Source organism: Colius striatus, chromosome 20, assembly GCF_028858725.1.
Source record: "Colius striatus isolate bColStr4 chromosome 20, bColStr4.1.hap1, whole genome shotgun sequence".
NCBI classification, from domain to species: domain Eukaryota; kingdom Metazoa; phylum Chordata; class Aves; order Coliiformes; family Coliidae; genus Colius; species Colius striatus.
The window spans coordinates 6,852,022-6,868,309 of record NC_084778.1 but is presented as its reverse complement, the minus strand read 5'-3'; the positions used below and the strand labels follow the sequence as shown (position 1 = coordinate 6,868,309).

General features: G+C 46.6%; 2 protein-coding genes and 1 long non-coding RNA gene across 3 annotated transcripts in view; 2 read left to right on the top strand and 1 right to left on the bottom strand.

Moving 5' to 3' along the window:
- Positions 1-4,510: 4,510 nt before the first annotated feature.
- Positions 4,511-6,539, bottom strand: LOC133627345 (uncharacterized). Its single transcript, XR_009820100.1, has 3 exons — positions 6,183-6,539; positions 5,043-5,072; positions 4,511-4,947 (listed from the first exon to the last, which is right to left on the bottom strand). It is a non-coding gene; the product is annotated as an uncharacterized LOC133627345 (long non-coding RNA).
- DDX52 (DExD-box helicase 52) lies at positions 6,538-16,016 on the top strand. The gene is made up of 15 exons (XM_062012150.1): positions 6,538-6,733; positions 6,909-7,155; positions 7,743-7,873; positions 8,066-8,251; positions 9,254-9,397; positions 10,401-10,512; positions 10,779-10,851; positions 10,975-11,178; positions 11,518-11,608; positions 12,133-12,255; positions 12,481-12,631; positions 12,988-13,063; positions 13,646-13,717; positions 14,350-14,442; positions 14,951-16,016. The coding sequence occupies exons 1-15, from the start codon at positions 6,647-6,649 to the stop codon at positions 15,033-15,035; spliced, it is 1,875 nt and encodes a 624-aa protein (XP_061868134.1). The 5' UTR covers positions 6,538-6,646; the 3' UTR covers positions 15,036-16,016.
- Positions 15,157-16,288, top strand: part of SYNRG (synergin gamma) — a 42,572-nt gene continuing 41,440 nt past the window's right edge. The window contains exon 1 of the mRNA XM_062012148.1: positions 15,157-15,243. Coding sequence (XP_061868132.1) covers positions 15,208-15,243 — 36 coding nt within the window. The 5' untranslated portion in view covers positions 15,157-15,207. The remainder of the gene's footprint in view (positions 15,244-16,288) is intronic.

Sequence of the window (16,288 nt, the reverse complement as noted above, 5' to 3'; positions counted from 1 at the left end):
GGGTAGGGTGTTTGCTCCTACATTAAGTTCTGGGAAAATACAAGGTCGGGTCAAATGAGGCTCCTGGAAGGCATTCTTTTTTTTTTTCCCTTGGCTTGTTGTTGGGCATGTTGTGTTTGTCTGTGATGCAGTTGTTAGAGAGCAAAGAAACTAGCAGAAACATGACAAAGTTCATTTATAACCAATCCACTTTTACAGGGCTGAGTGATTATTTTACAGTTCAAAGCTGTTCACAGGGGAATTCTTTGCACATGAGCATCTGCAGGCTGCCATGAGGCTTTATCAGTCACTCCTCATGGTCATAACAAACTGCAGCCTCCTCCATGGCAGAGCACAGGAACACTTTGAAGTGTGGGTGCAAAGGGAAAACCCACCCAATTCCAGCATTACCAAGGCCAGGGGTAACATCCAGGGTCAGGGCCATTGTGGATCTCCACGATGCAAGGACCTGCTCTTTTCAGGGAGGGATCACTCAAATCACTCACTGTGCTTTGATGTTCCCTCCCTGACTGGGACATGCAGGCTGTGGGGCAGGGAAGGGCACGTGGAAGCCTGGAGAGGTGCAGAGGTGGGATGTAGAAGGGCTGGGCAGGAGCATAGCTCTCCTTTAGCTCCAGAGGTGAGTGAAGCCTGATGGTGCTGCCTGGATGGGTAAATCCCATGCCCAGCTGCCTCCTGTTTGTGCTGCAGCACCAGCCACTGGTGAAGTCACTGGGTCAAAACCAGGTTAGTGCCGCCCTTGCCACCTGAGCCATGATAGGGCTTTATCAGAGTGCAAGCATGAGCTCTTGGTGTGGGGCTGTGGCTGTCCTCAGGGAGCAGAGCTCCTGGGCACTTATCATCTTCGTAATTGTGAGGTTCAAAGGAGCCAGGAGACCCCATCAGAGCCAAGCATCCAGGGCTGGGGCATTCTGGTGCTGGGCTACCTGACCCTGGGTCTGAGACAGTAGGTCTGTGTGGTGCAGACCTTGCTGCTGGAGCCAGAGCAGTGCTGGGGCTCAGCTGTTACCCCCTGCTCTGGCCCTGCTGCAGCCAGTCCAGCACCCAGCACCGAGTGTACACATTGCTAAGGAAGTCCCAGACCATCCCAATGAAGGCAACGGCCTCTCCAGGGACATCAAAACAGAGACGAGCTATTTCAGCAGCTTTGGAAATGCCCTTTGGCGCGGAAGTGTTAACACGGAGTTGCACAACAGCAGCCAGCTCCCACCCCACCGCTCCAGACCCGTTCTGCCAGTCCAGCCAGGTGGCCAGATCTGCTGGAAATTTCGGCAGGAAAAGCAGCAGCAGTGGTGTGGGGCTGTGCAGAGCCTCAGTTCTGCTGGGGCTGGTGTTCCCCAGGGCCACAGCCTGCACCCCGCACACTGAAGTCTCAGAGCTGCCTTCCTGCGGCACGGCTCAAAAGGGAAAGCATTGTCAGACCCCTGTGGACAGCAAACACGCTCTGCCCTTTGAAGCCTTTGAGTGGATTTGGTTGGGCTGGTGTCGGAGTTTGAGGAGTACACAGAGAGGAATGCAGAAAGTGCTTGTGTTGGGAGGCTGGGCTGTTTGCAGACGCTGCCAGCTCCCCGCGGTCTGGCCCCGGGAGCAGGTAAAGGGAGCTGGAGGAGGCCCTGTGCCAGGCGGGTGGTGGCTTCAGGCAGCGTGCATTGAAACCCATCTCCTGCTGACATGGGGTTTCCGTGGTGTGTTTGCAGGAGGGCTCCACAAGTCTGTGAAAAAGGTTTGATGGAGGGGAGAGATGTGAGTCATAAAGACCAGCAGCAGCAGACAATAGCTCTGTAACAGTTTACTGCCCTCAGCCAAGGCACTGCTGCCAAAAACCTTCAAATGCGTTCAGCAGCCAGAGAAAACCTCACTCTGCCCTCTCCAGTGCAGCTCTGATTGCTCCTGCAGCTCCAGGTGCTGCAACTTCCACACATGCCACTGCACTGCCCCGCACTATCCTGTCCCCAGCAGCCAAGGGACCTGCAAATCTGGGAACTCACCAGTCTGCAAAGATCTCAAGGAGCCTTGATATCCCACCGTGCAGCTGCAAGCCACAGCACGTCCGTCCCTGCAGCCTCACACCCCTACCACAGCAGAGTCTGGCCAGGAAATCTCATGAGCTGCTCCACACTTTTTGCTCTGCAAAGGCACTTTGCAGGCAGATGCTAAGTTGCTCACTTGCCTTCGCACTGTGAGTGCTTTGAGACCTCCCGCATGGATGAGGTGCCCTGGGTCCTCTGGAGACAATGGATGGACACTCTTTGGAAGATTCAACATCTGGCATGAATAGACTGAGCCATAGACTGTCTGTTACAGAGGCTGGAGTTAGCTAGTCCTTAGTGCAGACAGGGTAAATGGCTAAATAAAAGCTGGGAGTTGATGTTCCCAGAGGCACAGCCCCATGGGGGGCTCCAGGGCTCAGCAAGCATAGGGAGCCCAGCTTAATTTTAATGAATCCTGAAGGATAATTCACTCCCACTGCGGAGGGTGGAAGGCTGATGGGCCCTGGGGCAGTGTTGGGGCAAAGGAGCAGTGAGTGCAGCCACAAAGTGCTCAGCAGAACCAGCAATGGGGCCACCAGCATCAAGAGGAAGATCTGTCTGACCCCCTGAGCTTTGTTTCTCTGACCCAGGGATAAAACTTAAAACACACACTAAAGAGTTGACCCATCCCAGTATATGTGTAAAGACAGAGCCACACAAAACCTGGACCTCACACTTTTTACATTACCTTCTAATTCAAGGAACTTTGGTTTTAACTTTTATATTGAGCACAATTATTTCCCCTCTCTGTAATTAATATGCTGCTCAAATGGATTCTTAATTTCAGATAAATCACAAATCCACACACTCAACTGCTATACTTTTCAAGTAATAAAAGAGATCATTTGTCTTCCTCAGATGAACAGAGACCAACTAGCACACCATTTCCCCTTGTATGAAGAATTCATTTGCCTTAGAAAGAGAGCCTTTAAGAAAAAAACAACAACAGTGCAAGGGTTTCTTGAATAGGTGATCAAAGCTCCCACACTGCTGGAAACCATTTCTGCTAAATAAGATGTGGGTAAAGGGAAAAAAAAGTAAAAGTTTTTTGGTAGTGGTCGGGATTATGACACCCTTGGGAGGGACAAGGCTGTGGGGTCAAGAAGTTGTGACCAGGTTAGCAACACAGGGAACAGAAGGGGAGGACAAAGGAACAGAAAGTGGAAATGGACAGATGAATGAGGAAGCATGTTTCTTTGCCGAAAGAGAATGGATGCTACATCAATTCATACTGAGAGCTAAAGGATGAGGGTCTGTTAATGGATTGGGGGACACAGCAGGAATCAGAGGTCACGAGTGCACTCAGCCAGGCTAATTGACTGTTATGTGCATATTAGTGATGATAATGCAGTAGGATAGTGGGACATGGGGAGCAGATATGCAGAAGTTCCACTGACAAACGCTGTCCTGCAATTCCTGTCTTACACCTGCTAAACAAATGCACACCCCCCACTAAAGACACTGGCCTGGGGTGTCAGGGACTGAAGGGAGCCCTCAGCCACAGGTATGTGCCTCTGACCTGACCGTGTGGGATGAAATACACTTGTACCCTGGCTGCTTCTGCATGGTCCCAGAGGTCCCCTGAGCACCCCTGTGGCATGTGGGGGCTGTTTTGGGGTGGGAAGTGTACCTCGGTAGTAACTGCCTGCCTGTACCTGCCGTGGTCCCAGGGGTTGTCTGCAAGAATAACAAATGAAAGGGGAAAATCATAAAGCCTGGGCTCTCCCCCACATCCCAGTCCAGGCTGCAGGCATCCTGCCAGCAACTCCAGGCACAAGAGGCTAGAGCTTATTCTCCTCTGCTAGAATTTTATGCCAGTCCTGTATTGGAAGTGCCGTGTTCCCTGGCTTGTACAAGCAGGTGCAGGGGGTTAATATAAAGACTGTGAGCTGCTCCAATATATACTGTGCTCATCCCAGACAAGTGTGGCTGTGGCTGGAGGGTGTTGATATCCACCTTAGCTGGCGCAAGCAACTGTCTCTCGTTTGCTGCAGTACAGATGGAGTGAGAACTCCCTGGCAGGAGGCACTGTGTTTTCTCTTTACTGGTTTGGATCAATTACAGAGAAAAAAGAAAGTAATCTTTTGCCTTGTGGGGTTTCTACAGCATGCACCTGAGAGGGTTCCTTCTCTGGGAGGCTTTAGTCACCTTGTTCGTGATCCAATACAGGATCAGTTTTGAAGTCAGGTGCAATTTTGACTGAGTGTTGTGGACTCAAGATCCAGCCCAGCACACATTGCTAACGAAACAGGAATGCCCAGGTTCCATCAGGCCATTGGGGCACTAATCACAGTGTCCATGGCTGGGCTAAGCTTAACGGTCGGTGTTCCTGCACCCTGCAAAGGCCTCGCTGCTCATCTGGTGTCAGCGCTGACTTGGCAATTAGCAAAGAGTAATTGACAGCGCAGCTCTGGGGAAGCGAAGCTAAACCTGATGCCGTGACAAGACGTTTTGCTTTGCATTAACTTGAGCTGCTCCATTTCTTTATTTCACCCACTTCGCCCTTTCACCCCCGACACATGACATGACCCCTTGCGGCCCGAGTCCCAGCACTGCCCCCTGCCACGGCTCCAGGGCAGATTGACTTTGGTGTAAGGTGCTGGCTCAGCCCCAGGGCTGCACGTGCTGAAGGACTGGAGCACACTGCCAGGGCTTTGTGCCCGCCTGGCATTGCTGTCTCAGGAGCAGAGCTCCTGATTCCTTACACAAAGAGACTTCCCAGTCAACCGATGAGGAGACCATTTCCCATTTCCTCACTCTTGAAGCTGCTGACAGCATCGCTTGGTGAGTGATGGATATTGGAGATGATTTATAGTTCTTTGTTACACAAATGCCTCCACATTCTTCCCCCTTCTCTCGCAGCAACCATTAGTCACTTCTCCCAGCAGAAAGGCAAGAGCCTCAGCCCAGGAATGGCCTGAAAGACACAGCACCGAGTCTCTCTCCAGCATTGGTTTGATTCACTGTAACTACTCCACCAGGGACACCATCGAGGGCAGCGTCAGCACTCACCCAGCTCTCCGTGTGGCTGCTTCCACCCATCTACCGGGAAGTTAAAAGGTTGGCAAAGGAAAAATACTATAAATCAGGCAGCTAGGGGCTGCAGGGAGGATGGTGTTGATGTAATTTTTCATCTCAAAGTTTGTAATTAAAGCAGCGAACGTTACAGGAGGAGCAGCCATTGCCTGCATCCCTCAGGGCTCTCAGATCTCGGCAGTGTAAATGTTCAGCCCTTGAGAATTTTATTGCATAAATAAGTTTTTGTAACGCTGTTGTTGCTTAATTGCATTTATGTTTGTTTTACTCCAGGAACAGCAGGAAAAAGATCTGTATTGTTTGATCTGATATGGAGTACTAGGAGATTTACCTGTACAACCGAGTCTCTCAGTTTATCATAATGAATAAATACATGAATTAAATAAATTCTGATCTTAATCTATGCAAAGTTTCTTGATTGCCCTGGGCAGCTGAGTCAGTTGCTGGGTTGCTCCTGCCATTGCCTCTAGCATTTCTTTCTTGAATTACGGTTGTGAGGCTGGGTTGTATCAGTGCAAATCAAGGACTGAACAAATTAACTGGGCACATTCCTGACTTTAATTTAGGTGTCACTGGTGCTGCTAACCAGCTTCACAAAATGCACGCTGAAAGATGTCAGTCTTCAGGACTGAGCTTTAAGTATTGCTTAACAAAATAGGTTTGAGTCAAACCGAGAGAGACTATCCCTCTGCTTTCACAGGGAAAGGCAGAGCCACTTGTTGCACATTGCAATGGGGCTTCCCTGTCAATCCACAAAGAGAACATGAAACAAGGGCTGATCCAGGCACTGAAAAGTGATAATCAACTGCTGTTTTGCCTGCTCAGAAATATGTAGGACCTAAGTTTACATCTGTAAGAGGCCGAGTGGTCTACTTGCTGTGATGGATAGAAGAGAGGTCAGTCCTTTGAGACCAGCTAATGATACTGTAAATCACCAAAGCTCAGACATGTCCGAACAAAAACTTCCCACAAAAGCTTTTGTCCTCTTATTCAGCTGAGCCGTTCCTTCAACATTGCTGAAGCAGGCAGCACAATTAACTCGCCATCAGGAGCACACAAAAGGACAAAGCGCTGCCATTGGCCTATAAAGATGTACAACAGGTTTATGGCTCATACCTGGATTCGGTATTTCTGATCCACTCAGACTTCATGGAGACCATTAACATGTTTTAAAATAAAGAACAGCAAGGCGTCAGCAAACCCCATCCCGTGGGTCCCTCCCGGCCGGCTCCTTCCAGCCCCTCGTGCTGCAGCAGAGCCGCAATGCGGGGCGCCAGGGACCCACAGCCACGCAGCTGGCCCGGGGCTGGGGCCGGCGGTGCGGTGCGGATGGAGCTCACCGCTTTCCCCGCTCGGGGTGTGGGGACGCCCGCGCAGGCCTCACGGCGGCTCGTCCCGGTGCGCCGGGCCAGGCGCGGCCTAGCGCGGGGCGCGGCCCGCTGCAGCCTGTGCGGTTGCGATGGCAACGCGGCGCCATGACACCCCGCGGGGAGGTTGCTGGGCTGGCGGGGTGAGGCACGCCATTGGCTCCCTCCCGCGGCCCCGGAACTGGTCTCTACTTCCCGCGGCTGTGCGGCAGCATGGAGGCGCAGGAGCTGTTTCGGCGGCTGGGCGCCGGTGCCCGCTTCGATGTCCGGCGGTTCGGGCAAGACGCGCGGCGATTCGGGGTGCGGCGTCATCACGGGGAGCTTGGGACAGGCCTGGAGCCCGTTCCCTCCGCGACGCAGGGCCCCGGGTGCCGCTCTGTCCGTGCGGCGGGTCCCCGGGCCTAGCCGCGGCCCTGACGGGGGGGCGGTGGATCCGGCCGGGCCGTCTCACCGCATTCCCTCCTGTCGCCCCCAGGTGATAAAGGGAAGCGGCGGCGGCGTCTCACTGGAGAGCCTTGATTTCTTCGGGCGCAGGGAAGAAACCTCCCTGGACTCTGCCGAGGAGGGGTGGAGGCTCGCAGAGGCTGGAGAGGAGGCGAATGGTGGAGAGCAGCAGCAGCGGGAGGATGATTGCACAGGGAAGAACGTCGCAGAGATGGCAGGAAAGAGGAAAAGAACTGCAGAAAGCAGTGAAGGGAAAAAACCAAAGAAAAAAGCACGAGGTATTTCTGTGCATACAAGGGGTGATGAAATGAAGCTGGAACACAAAAAGTTCCATTTAAACCTAAGGAAAAACTGTTTCAGTGAGGGAACCCTGGCCCAGGCTGCCCAGGGAGGGTGTGGAGGCTCCTTCTTGGGAGGTCTTCAGAACCCACCTGGACACATTCCTGTGTGACCTGATCTAGGTAGAACTGCTTTAGCAGGGGGGTTGGACTGGATGATCTCTAAAGATCCCTTCTAGTCCCCACCATTCTATGATTCAATGTCCCTGTGTCCTTGGCAGAGTACTCTGTTGATTTTCTACTTCTTACACATTACAGTCCTTTAAATGTGCAGTCACTGTAGGTCAGTTTACAGTGGGGGGGAAAAAGGGGAGATTTCTGCGTTCTTTGGCTGGCCTGTGTCAGAACTGATGATAAAATATCTGGGCCAAGATTTAGTGTTAAGGCTTGGAGATGTGATTGCCATCCTTCTGGAGTCTTCATTAATTTTAGTTAATGAGAGCCAAAAGACTCTGAGGTTGTTCTTTTTTACCAACTAATTTGTCTGCATTTTACTGATGGAAATTTCCATTTTTGGAAACTTGCAGGAGCAGCTGCAATACCAGAGTTGTCAGAAAGTAATGGAATAAAGTGGATGTCCTCTCTGGAAGCAAAATTGGAAGATGCAAAAGACAAAAAGCCTACTGCAGAAAAACTTGAACGTTTGCGGAGAGAAAAGGTGGGACCATGGAATTCCAACACAGCAACAGATAATTTGGTTTCAGTGGGTGTCTCTCCACAAGCTGAGGTTCATTTATGGTAGTTCCTCTCAGGAGGAGGGTTGACTGAGTATGGAGAAGATTAGCCAGAAGATGAATCCATATGTTTGGGTTTGTGCTGTCAGAGAAAGAAAGAGTCTTTTGCCTTTTAGGTGAACCGCTTCAGGAATCAACACAAGATCAGTGTTCAAGGAACAGATCTTCCTGACCCAGTTGCCACGTTTGATCAGCTTCAAAAGGAGTACAAAGTCCACCCTAAAATCATTGAGAACATTCGAGCTGGTGGCTTCCAGGTCCCAACACCGATCCAGATGCAGGCTATTCCTGTCATGCTTCATGTAAGGCTTCTGCTGTTGCATTTGATTTCAGGGAGCATGTCAAAATGTGGAGAGGCCTTTCTTTGGGGTGATGGCAGTGGCTAGCACCTATCTCAGAGGGGAAAAAGGATTCTGGGGCAGGAGATAGCAAGGCTCATTCACTTGGCTTTAAACTAGTTTCTAAGGGGAGTGTGGATTGACACCCAGCTGAACATGAGCCAGCAGTGTGCCTAGGTGGCCAAGAAGGCCAAGGGCATCCTGGTTTGTATCAGAACAGTGTTGTCAGCAGGAGCAGGGAGCTGATCATTGTGCCATACTCAGCTTTGGTGAGGCCACATCTCAAATACTGTGTCCAGTTTTGGGCCTCTCTCTACAAGAAGAACATGGAGGTGCTGGAGAGGATCCAGAGGCTGGGCTACCAAGCTAAGAAGGGATTTGGAGCACGTCTCATATGAGGAAGGGCTGAGGGATCTGGGGTTGTTTAGCCTGTAAAAAAGAGGGCTCAGGGGAGACCTTCTCCTTCTCTACAACTACCTGAAAGGAAGCTGTAGTAAGATGGGGGTCGATCTGTTCTCTCTGGTAACAAGCAATAGAACAAGATGGAACGGCCTCAAGTTGCACCAGGGGAGGTTCAGGCTGGATCTGAGGAGGAATTTCTTTGCTGACAGGGCTGTCAGGCATTGGAACAGCTGCCCAGGGAGGTGCTGGAGTCACCATCCCTGGAGGGGTTTCAGAGCCAGGTGGATGTTGCACTGAGGAAAATGGGCTGGTGGGTGACAGGGCTGGGACAGAGGCTGCATTCCATGAGCTTAAAGGGCTTTTCTAGCTGAAACCATTCTGTGATTCTAGGATGTCTCAGCTGCATCAGAGGTCAAAACTTAGCTGTGGCACTATTATTTTGGGTTAGTTTGTAGCATTTTTGTGAATCTCATTTTGGTTTATTTTGTGGGGTTTGGGGTTTTTTGTTTGTTTTGGTTTTTTATTCCTTATAAAATAATCACACCCGTCTTGGTTTTCTTTCAGGGTCGGGAACTTCTAGCTTCAGCTCCTACGGGATCTGGAAAAACACTGGCATTTTGTATTCCTCTCTTAACACATCTGAAGCAACCTAGGAACAAAGGATTCAGAGCTCTGATCATATCACCTACCCGAGAACTTGCTAGCCAGGTGTGTGTGGAGGGGAGAGGGCTTGTCATATTGACATGCTTCAAAGTTTTCCCTCTGAATCAGTTAAGTAGCAGCTTGGTAAATGGTTGGTGGGATTTTTTTTCCTTTAATTCTCTTAGATATCAGAGCAAAACATAAATAAAATGTTTCTCTTAAGTCTCTTCTGTGAACTAGCTGCATATCTGGTATCTCAGTCTAATCTAAATGATTAGATTAGAAGCTTAAGATTCTTTGATCATGTTTTAAAACTGACCAGTGCTGAAGTGCCCTTAGTACCTACTTTCATACTTGAGATTGCTACAAGAGATTTATGTATTTCTCCTAAACACAGACCTTCAACAAATAAATTTATATTGAAGCTTTGTTATTAAACTGAAATTAAAATTTCAGCTTTGAGCAGAGCTCCATTTTGATTCCAAGAAGCTTATGGGAGCTACAACATTAGAGTGAATTTCAAGTGAACAATATGTGGTAAAGAGCTGCATTTTAGCTTGGAGAAGAGGAGACTGAGGGGTGACCTCATTAATGTTTACAAATCCATAAAGGGTGGGTGTCAGGAGGATGGAGCCAGGCTGAGCTCAGTGATGGCCAATGATAGGACAAGGGGCAACAAGTACAAGCTGGAACATGAGAGGTTCCAAAGAAACACAAGGAAAAATTTCTTCCCTGTGAGGATGAGGGAGCACTGGCACAGGCTGCCCAGATGGGCTGTGGAGTCTCCTTCTCTGGAGACATTCTGACCCACCTGGATGATTTCCTGTGTGACCTACTCTTAAGTGTTCCTGCTCTGGCAGGGCAGTTGCAGTAGATGCACTTTCGAGATCCCTTCCAGCCTTTGAGATTCTGTGATTATTATTATAAGAAAACTAAACAGCTTTTTCTTTTAACACTGAAGTCAGAGTGATGTTTGAGGCTGTATTTTCAGGATTTGCTGCAGTTATTTTTCTGGTTAGAAAGGGTAATCAGCTCAGTTTGAAGATTTAATCTCTTTCTGCCTTTTCAGACGCATCGGGAGCTGGTGAAGTTGGCAGAGGGGACGGGCTTCAGAATACATATGATCCACAAAGCAACTGAAGCAGCAAAGAAGTTTGGGCCCAAGTCTTCTAAAAAATTTGGTAATTGTGTTTTAACTCCTGAAGTGCTTCTAAAAGTGTAAATGTTGCAGATCTTTCTCTCTGGCCTTTGTGTTTTTAAAGACATCAGTTAGTACCACTCAAGATGTGCGATCTATTGCTCAACACTATTAAGTAGCTGCCGTGGAAGAAATGGGAAGTGAGCCCTGTGAAAAATGATTGCACTGGGACTTGAGTTTCTCAGGGGTCTCACAATCTGGTTTATTTAATATCTTTTTCCAACATGTGCTTTTTTTGTCTTTCTATAGATATACTGGTTACTACTCCAAACAGACTCATTTATTTGCTGAAACAAGATCCTCCAGCAGTAGACCTGACCAGGTACCAAGAATCTTTATCTCTGGCTTTGCTGCTTTTGCCACTGAAAAGTGGTTGCACACATTGTCCTTACACCTGTGATGCTCTGTTAGAACTTTTGCCTTCTCTGCACTTCTGTGTTCCTAGTGTGGAGTGGCTGGTGGTGGATGAGTCAGACAAGCTGTTTGAAGATGGGAAGTCCGGGTTCCGTGACCAGCTGGCCTCCATCTTCCTGGCATGCACATCCCACGTGGTTAGAAGAGCCTTGTTCAGTGCAACCTTTGCACATGATGTAGAGGAGTGGTGTAAACTCAACCTTGACAGTGTTGTTCTGGTGTCTGTTGGAGCAAGGTAGGTGTGCAGTTGTACTCTGCCTCTCTCACGTGTTTCTTCCTTTCCAGAGCAAATAATTTGTTCTCTTTGCATCATCATGGTTGTATATCTCTTGTTAGTACTGCAGGTTGTTTGTCTCCATAAAAGGTTGTGTAGGAATACAGGTCTCTCGCACATGTTGGGAAGGTGTTGTCTTCCTTTGCTTGTTACTTTATCATCAAATAAACATTAATCTTAAAAGCGTGCACTGGTGAAATAAGCTTGTCACATATTTCTCATTCACCCCGTAATGTTTTATGGGTTTTAGTGTTTATAAACTCCTATGGTAACATGCTTCTGTTGGATTTCTGGTTTCAGAAACTCTGCAGCAGAGACAGTTGAACAGGAGCTGTTGTTTGTTGGATCTGAGACAGGAAAACTAACGGCGATGCGGGAGCTTGTTAAAAAGGTACTTTGGAGAGATTGAGTATGTTCTGCTCCCTGCTGAACTGAGCTGTGAGCTTTTTCACAGAGGCTCATCATTTCCAAGGGCAAAGATATCTCTGTGACGTGGTAAACCATTGTTCAAACCTGCCATACAAGAGGGAGAATAAGTACCCTGCTAATGGAAACTGAGTGTTCCTCGTTCTTCCTTAGGAGCAGTTTGTATTAACAGTGGCTTTAGTTTTACTTGGTAGTGTGAGTGAGTTCTTCATGTTGGTTGAGGAGGGGAAATAAAACCTGTTGTTTCTGTGGATTAAAATGCAGTCTGATGCTTAAGTCAGGAACTGTTGCATCAAAGGCAGTGGAGCTGAATTTGCTTAGTTCTGACTCCCAAAGATTTGTGTGGTCAAAAAGTAAAAAGCACCTCTCAAAAAAATATCCTCTGAGATACAAAATACTGGGTCTGGTTAAGTCTCTTCAGTAGCTTGGTCTCTGTAACAGTAATGATAGGAAAAGGACTTGCACCTTAACAAGCTTATTCTTTTGCAGGGCTTTGCTCCTCCAGTCCTTGTTTTTGTACAGTCTATTGAGAGGGCTAAAGAGCTTTTCCATGAACTTATTTATGAAGGCATCAATGTGGATGTCATCCATGCAGACAAAACTCAGCAACAGGTATGAGGATATAATTTCTTTCCAAGAAACACTTCAGAAAGAAAGGTAAAAGCAAAAGTGTTGGAATGTAACTTCAGGGAACTTTGACAGTAAACTACTGCAGGTTTTTGCTCAAAGGTTTAATTTTACTTGTTAATATCATGACAACTTTCAGGAAACAAGTTCACCTTCTTTCTCAAATTTCTGCTTAGGCTGTTTCCAAGTACCTTTCTTTTCTTTTCCTAGCGAGATAATGTAGTGAACAGTTTCAGAGCTGGGAAGATCTGGGTGCTCATCTGCTCTGCCTTACTAGCTCGAGGGATTGATTTCAAAGGAGTGAATATGGTCATCAATTATGATTTGCCAACAAGTGCAGTTGAATACATCCACAGGATAGGTGAGTGTTCACAAGTCATGCCCTTTTTCTCATTTCCTGCATTTTAAATGTGTTTTGTTGTTGTGCACGAGCAAAAATCCTGAAACCCAGCCTCCTCTGTCACTGCAGCACTGACTTCTACATCACTTGAGCCAGTTTATATCTGCTTTTATATCAACTTGCAGTAAAACAGCAGTGCTTCTTGGCAGTCTTCTATGGACCTGAAATATTTAGATGCTTCAGATATACCTTTGCTTTCATTCAGTAGTATAGGAGCACCCATCAGGAGGATACTGCTGTGAAGAGGAATAGAATAATACTATTTGAATATTATTTAATGTGAAATCTCTGCCCTTTGCAAATTTTGTGCCTGACAGGTCGTACTGGAAGAGCAGGGCACAGAGGAAAGGCCGTCACTTTCTTTACAGAAGATGATAAACCTTTATTACGGAGGTAAATTGGAAACATGATATAGCAGGAACGTTTGGTGTGTTTTGTAGAGTGTACCAAGGAACTGTATGGCTGTGTCACGTGCCACACACCTCAGTGCCACACACCTCATCTTATTCTGACTTGCACCTCACTAAAGGGCAGGCACCTCACTATCTGATTCGCACCTCACTATCTTTGCCCTGCTTCTGGTTCTCTTGAATCATTTGCCATGTAGAAAATGTGACTACCTCATGCTGTGGTTTGTGTTTTCTAATCCAGTTCTTTAACTTCCTTATGTCCAGAATTACTTGGCTCCATTCTGTTTTAGCTTATTGCCTTTTTCAGTCTCCCTGAAGACTGTACTTGCTCACCTAGAGTTTCAATTCATTTAAACTATCCACATGGAGTCATTGCTTTCATTTAAGCCTTTTCTGTCTTTCTTGTTTCTTCCTCACCTTGCTTCAAGCTCACCTTTTGTATCTTTATTTCTTGCTTAAAAAAAACCCCAAACAGCCAGTTGTTAGAGATTGCTGTTTTGCACAGGTGTTTACCTGTTGTCCAGGCAACCACTGCCAGCATTAATCTCTTCCCTCTCCTTTCCAGTATAGCCAGTGTTATTCAGCGAGCTGGCTGTCCTGTGCCAGACTACATAAAGCACTTCCCCAAAATGCAAAGGTAGGCTCATTTGAGTAGTTTACCAATTGCCTGTTTTAAAAGCCTGTGTGAGTGATGCTGTGGATATCAGGGTTACAACAGATGTAGTTGTTTGCAATAGAGGTGCAGTTTAGCAGGAATTTTAGACAGGGTGAAGGTGGCAGTTTTTTACCCAGACAAAAATGGAAACTGAAAGAACTGTTGACTTAATTTTCCTGCAATTAGTTGCTTGTCTATGACTTCCTTGAAATCTGTTTTAGACTTTCCAGTCCCAAACTCATTAATTGGTCTGCTGGTACATGAAAGAAAGTCCTTTTACTCTTGAGTTACCTTTATAAAAAATGGTGTAGGGGTGTATGCAGATAGATGAATAGGGGGTTTTTAAGTTAATACTTCCTTTCATGATTTTTCATAACTTCTAATAGTTTCTAAAACTAGAAATCCTTATATATACACAACTTGAGATATTTGTTTGAATGTGTTAGAGAAAACTGGCTGAACTGATCTTGGAATAAACAAAACTGAATGGACATTCAGACCCATAAATCTCTTTACAACCAGTAAAGGTTTTTATTATCCCTTTTCTTTACTTTGCCTATTAATTTTTGTCCTTTAAACTAATTTAATCCTTCTTCACTGAATGTCATTTTCAGTAAACAAAAGAAGAAGTTCATTAAGAAACCATTGACAAGAGAATCCATTTGTACCACCCCTCAGTGCTTCTTAAAAAAAGGCAAAAGAAAAACGTAAGTAGTTTTTTTTTTCCTCAAGAGGAGGTAAGAGATGCTGCTTATCCAGCAAGGGCCCATCAAGCTTCCTTCAAAACAATGGATAATTTGTTTTGATCCACCACCCACTCCATAAGTTTTAGTGTCAGTATCTGTCTCCTAGAAACTGGATTAACACCATCAGTTTGCCTTATGGTGCTGTGTATCAAGTGCTGACAAGCTGAGCTTAAATCACTGGCTTTAAAGCCAGACTTCAGCCTAGTCTGGCTTCAGGTTTTGTCAAGTGATAGCTTGAAGTCTGTCTGCTCTCCTTTGGGTAAAAGGCTGGTTTTGATTTCAACACACGGAGATTTAATAAAAGAAGCAGATCTTAAGCTGCAATGACTGGAGCTCATGGGCCATTGGCAGGTAGCAGTTTGGTGTAGTAGAAGTGGTCATGAACAGCATTAGCCATGCTTTGGAGTGTGGCTACTGAAGGGTTATATATTATATTCAGGTGTCTTGGTCTTCAATGTGTTTCTTTTAGGAAAACTATGAAGGAAAATATTAAGGAAAAAAAGAAATTTAAAGAAGATACTGTCAGTAAATTGCAGACTGTTTCAAAAAGCTGAATGGCAGCAGCCTGCTCAGGAGGTGAGGCTGACAGCTCTGTCCATACTGAAGAACAGAAGAATGAAGATAACACTGGCAAAGGGAGAAATCTATTCCTTAAGTTTCCTGCTGGGTGAGGATGGATGTTTACATGCAAGAAAGTCTACTGAAATGGCAGTAGAGGATTCCTGAATGCTTCTTGTAGAAGCTGAAGAGTGTGCTATTGCAGTAAATATCTTGTGTTTCTGAACAATAGCTCAAAAATAGCATGTTTGTCTTTACTTTCATGTCGTTTTGTGTCAGCTCTATTCAGATCATCCATAACATGTTTGTCAGACTTCCAGAATATTCAGTGGCACAAAACACACAAAGTTTAATTTTAGGCTTGTCAAAGATGTCCCTGGATGCTTTAAAAAACAAACCACACCTACTTCTATTGTATGTGAAAGTAAAGCCTTTCACCTCCTCCCTTTTTTTTTCTTCCCTAAAATCATTTTGAAATAACTAACACTTCACATTTTGTATTGTTTCATATTTATAAACAAGACTTGCCTGCCTGTACAGCCTTGATGCCTCAGCCTCTTACACAAAACCTCCAGGCCCTACACCTTTTTCAACCTCCCCATCTGGTTATGGTGGTCCCAGTCCCCACAATTCCAGTACTGCAGGAATAGCTTCTCCTTTGCAACTATAATCCTTCTTTAAGCAGGCCTTCCTTTACAACCTTCTTGCTTTGGCATACTTAACCCACTTGGGAGAGGGATGTCGGGTGCATATCACTTGTTTAGCACAGAGCACTCGCTGTTCATTGCTCTGACAACTGAGAAGTTGTGTGAGAAACAGGATGCAGAGTCTTCCTCAGTTTTGCTTTTTCCTGAGCTAGGGTGAAGCTGAGTTGGTTTTGCTATCTCTGCAGAATTGCATCTTATATTTGGATTATATACAAAATAATGTCTTCCTGTTGACACCTATGAATAAATGTTCCTGTACATTTTATTAAAGCTTTGTGTATTTTGATAAATACCAAGTTACCTGGGTGCCAGAGACATCCAGTCTAAGTCGGGGTTTGATTTTAATGCTGAAGTCTCACCCCGCTGTTTCAAGCTCTTTAAGTGCTGGCCTTTCTCAGGCTTTACAGCTGCTCTGCTGACAGCCTCACTGGCACAATTAATTATTACCGGAGCAGCAGTGAGGGAAAGCTGTAGCGGGTTCTTTCAGCGGCTCGCCTTGATGGGCACCTTTTCACCGAAAAGAGATCAGTTGTCAGGTACCT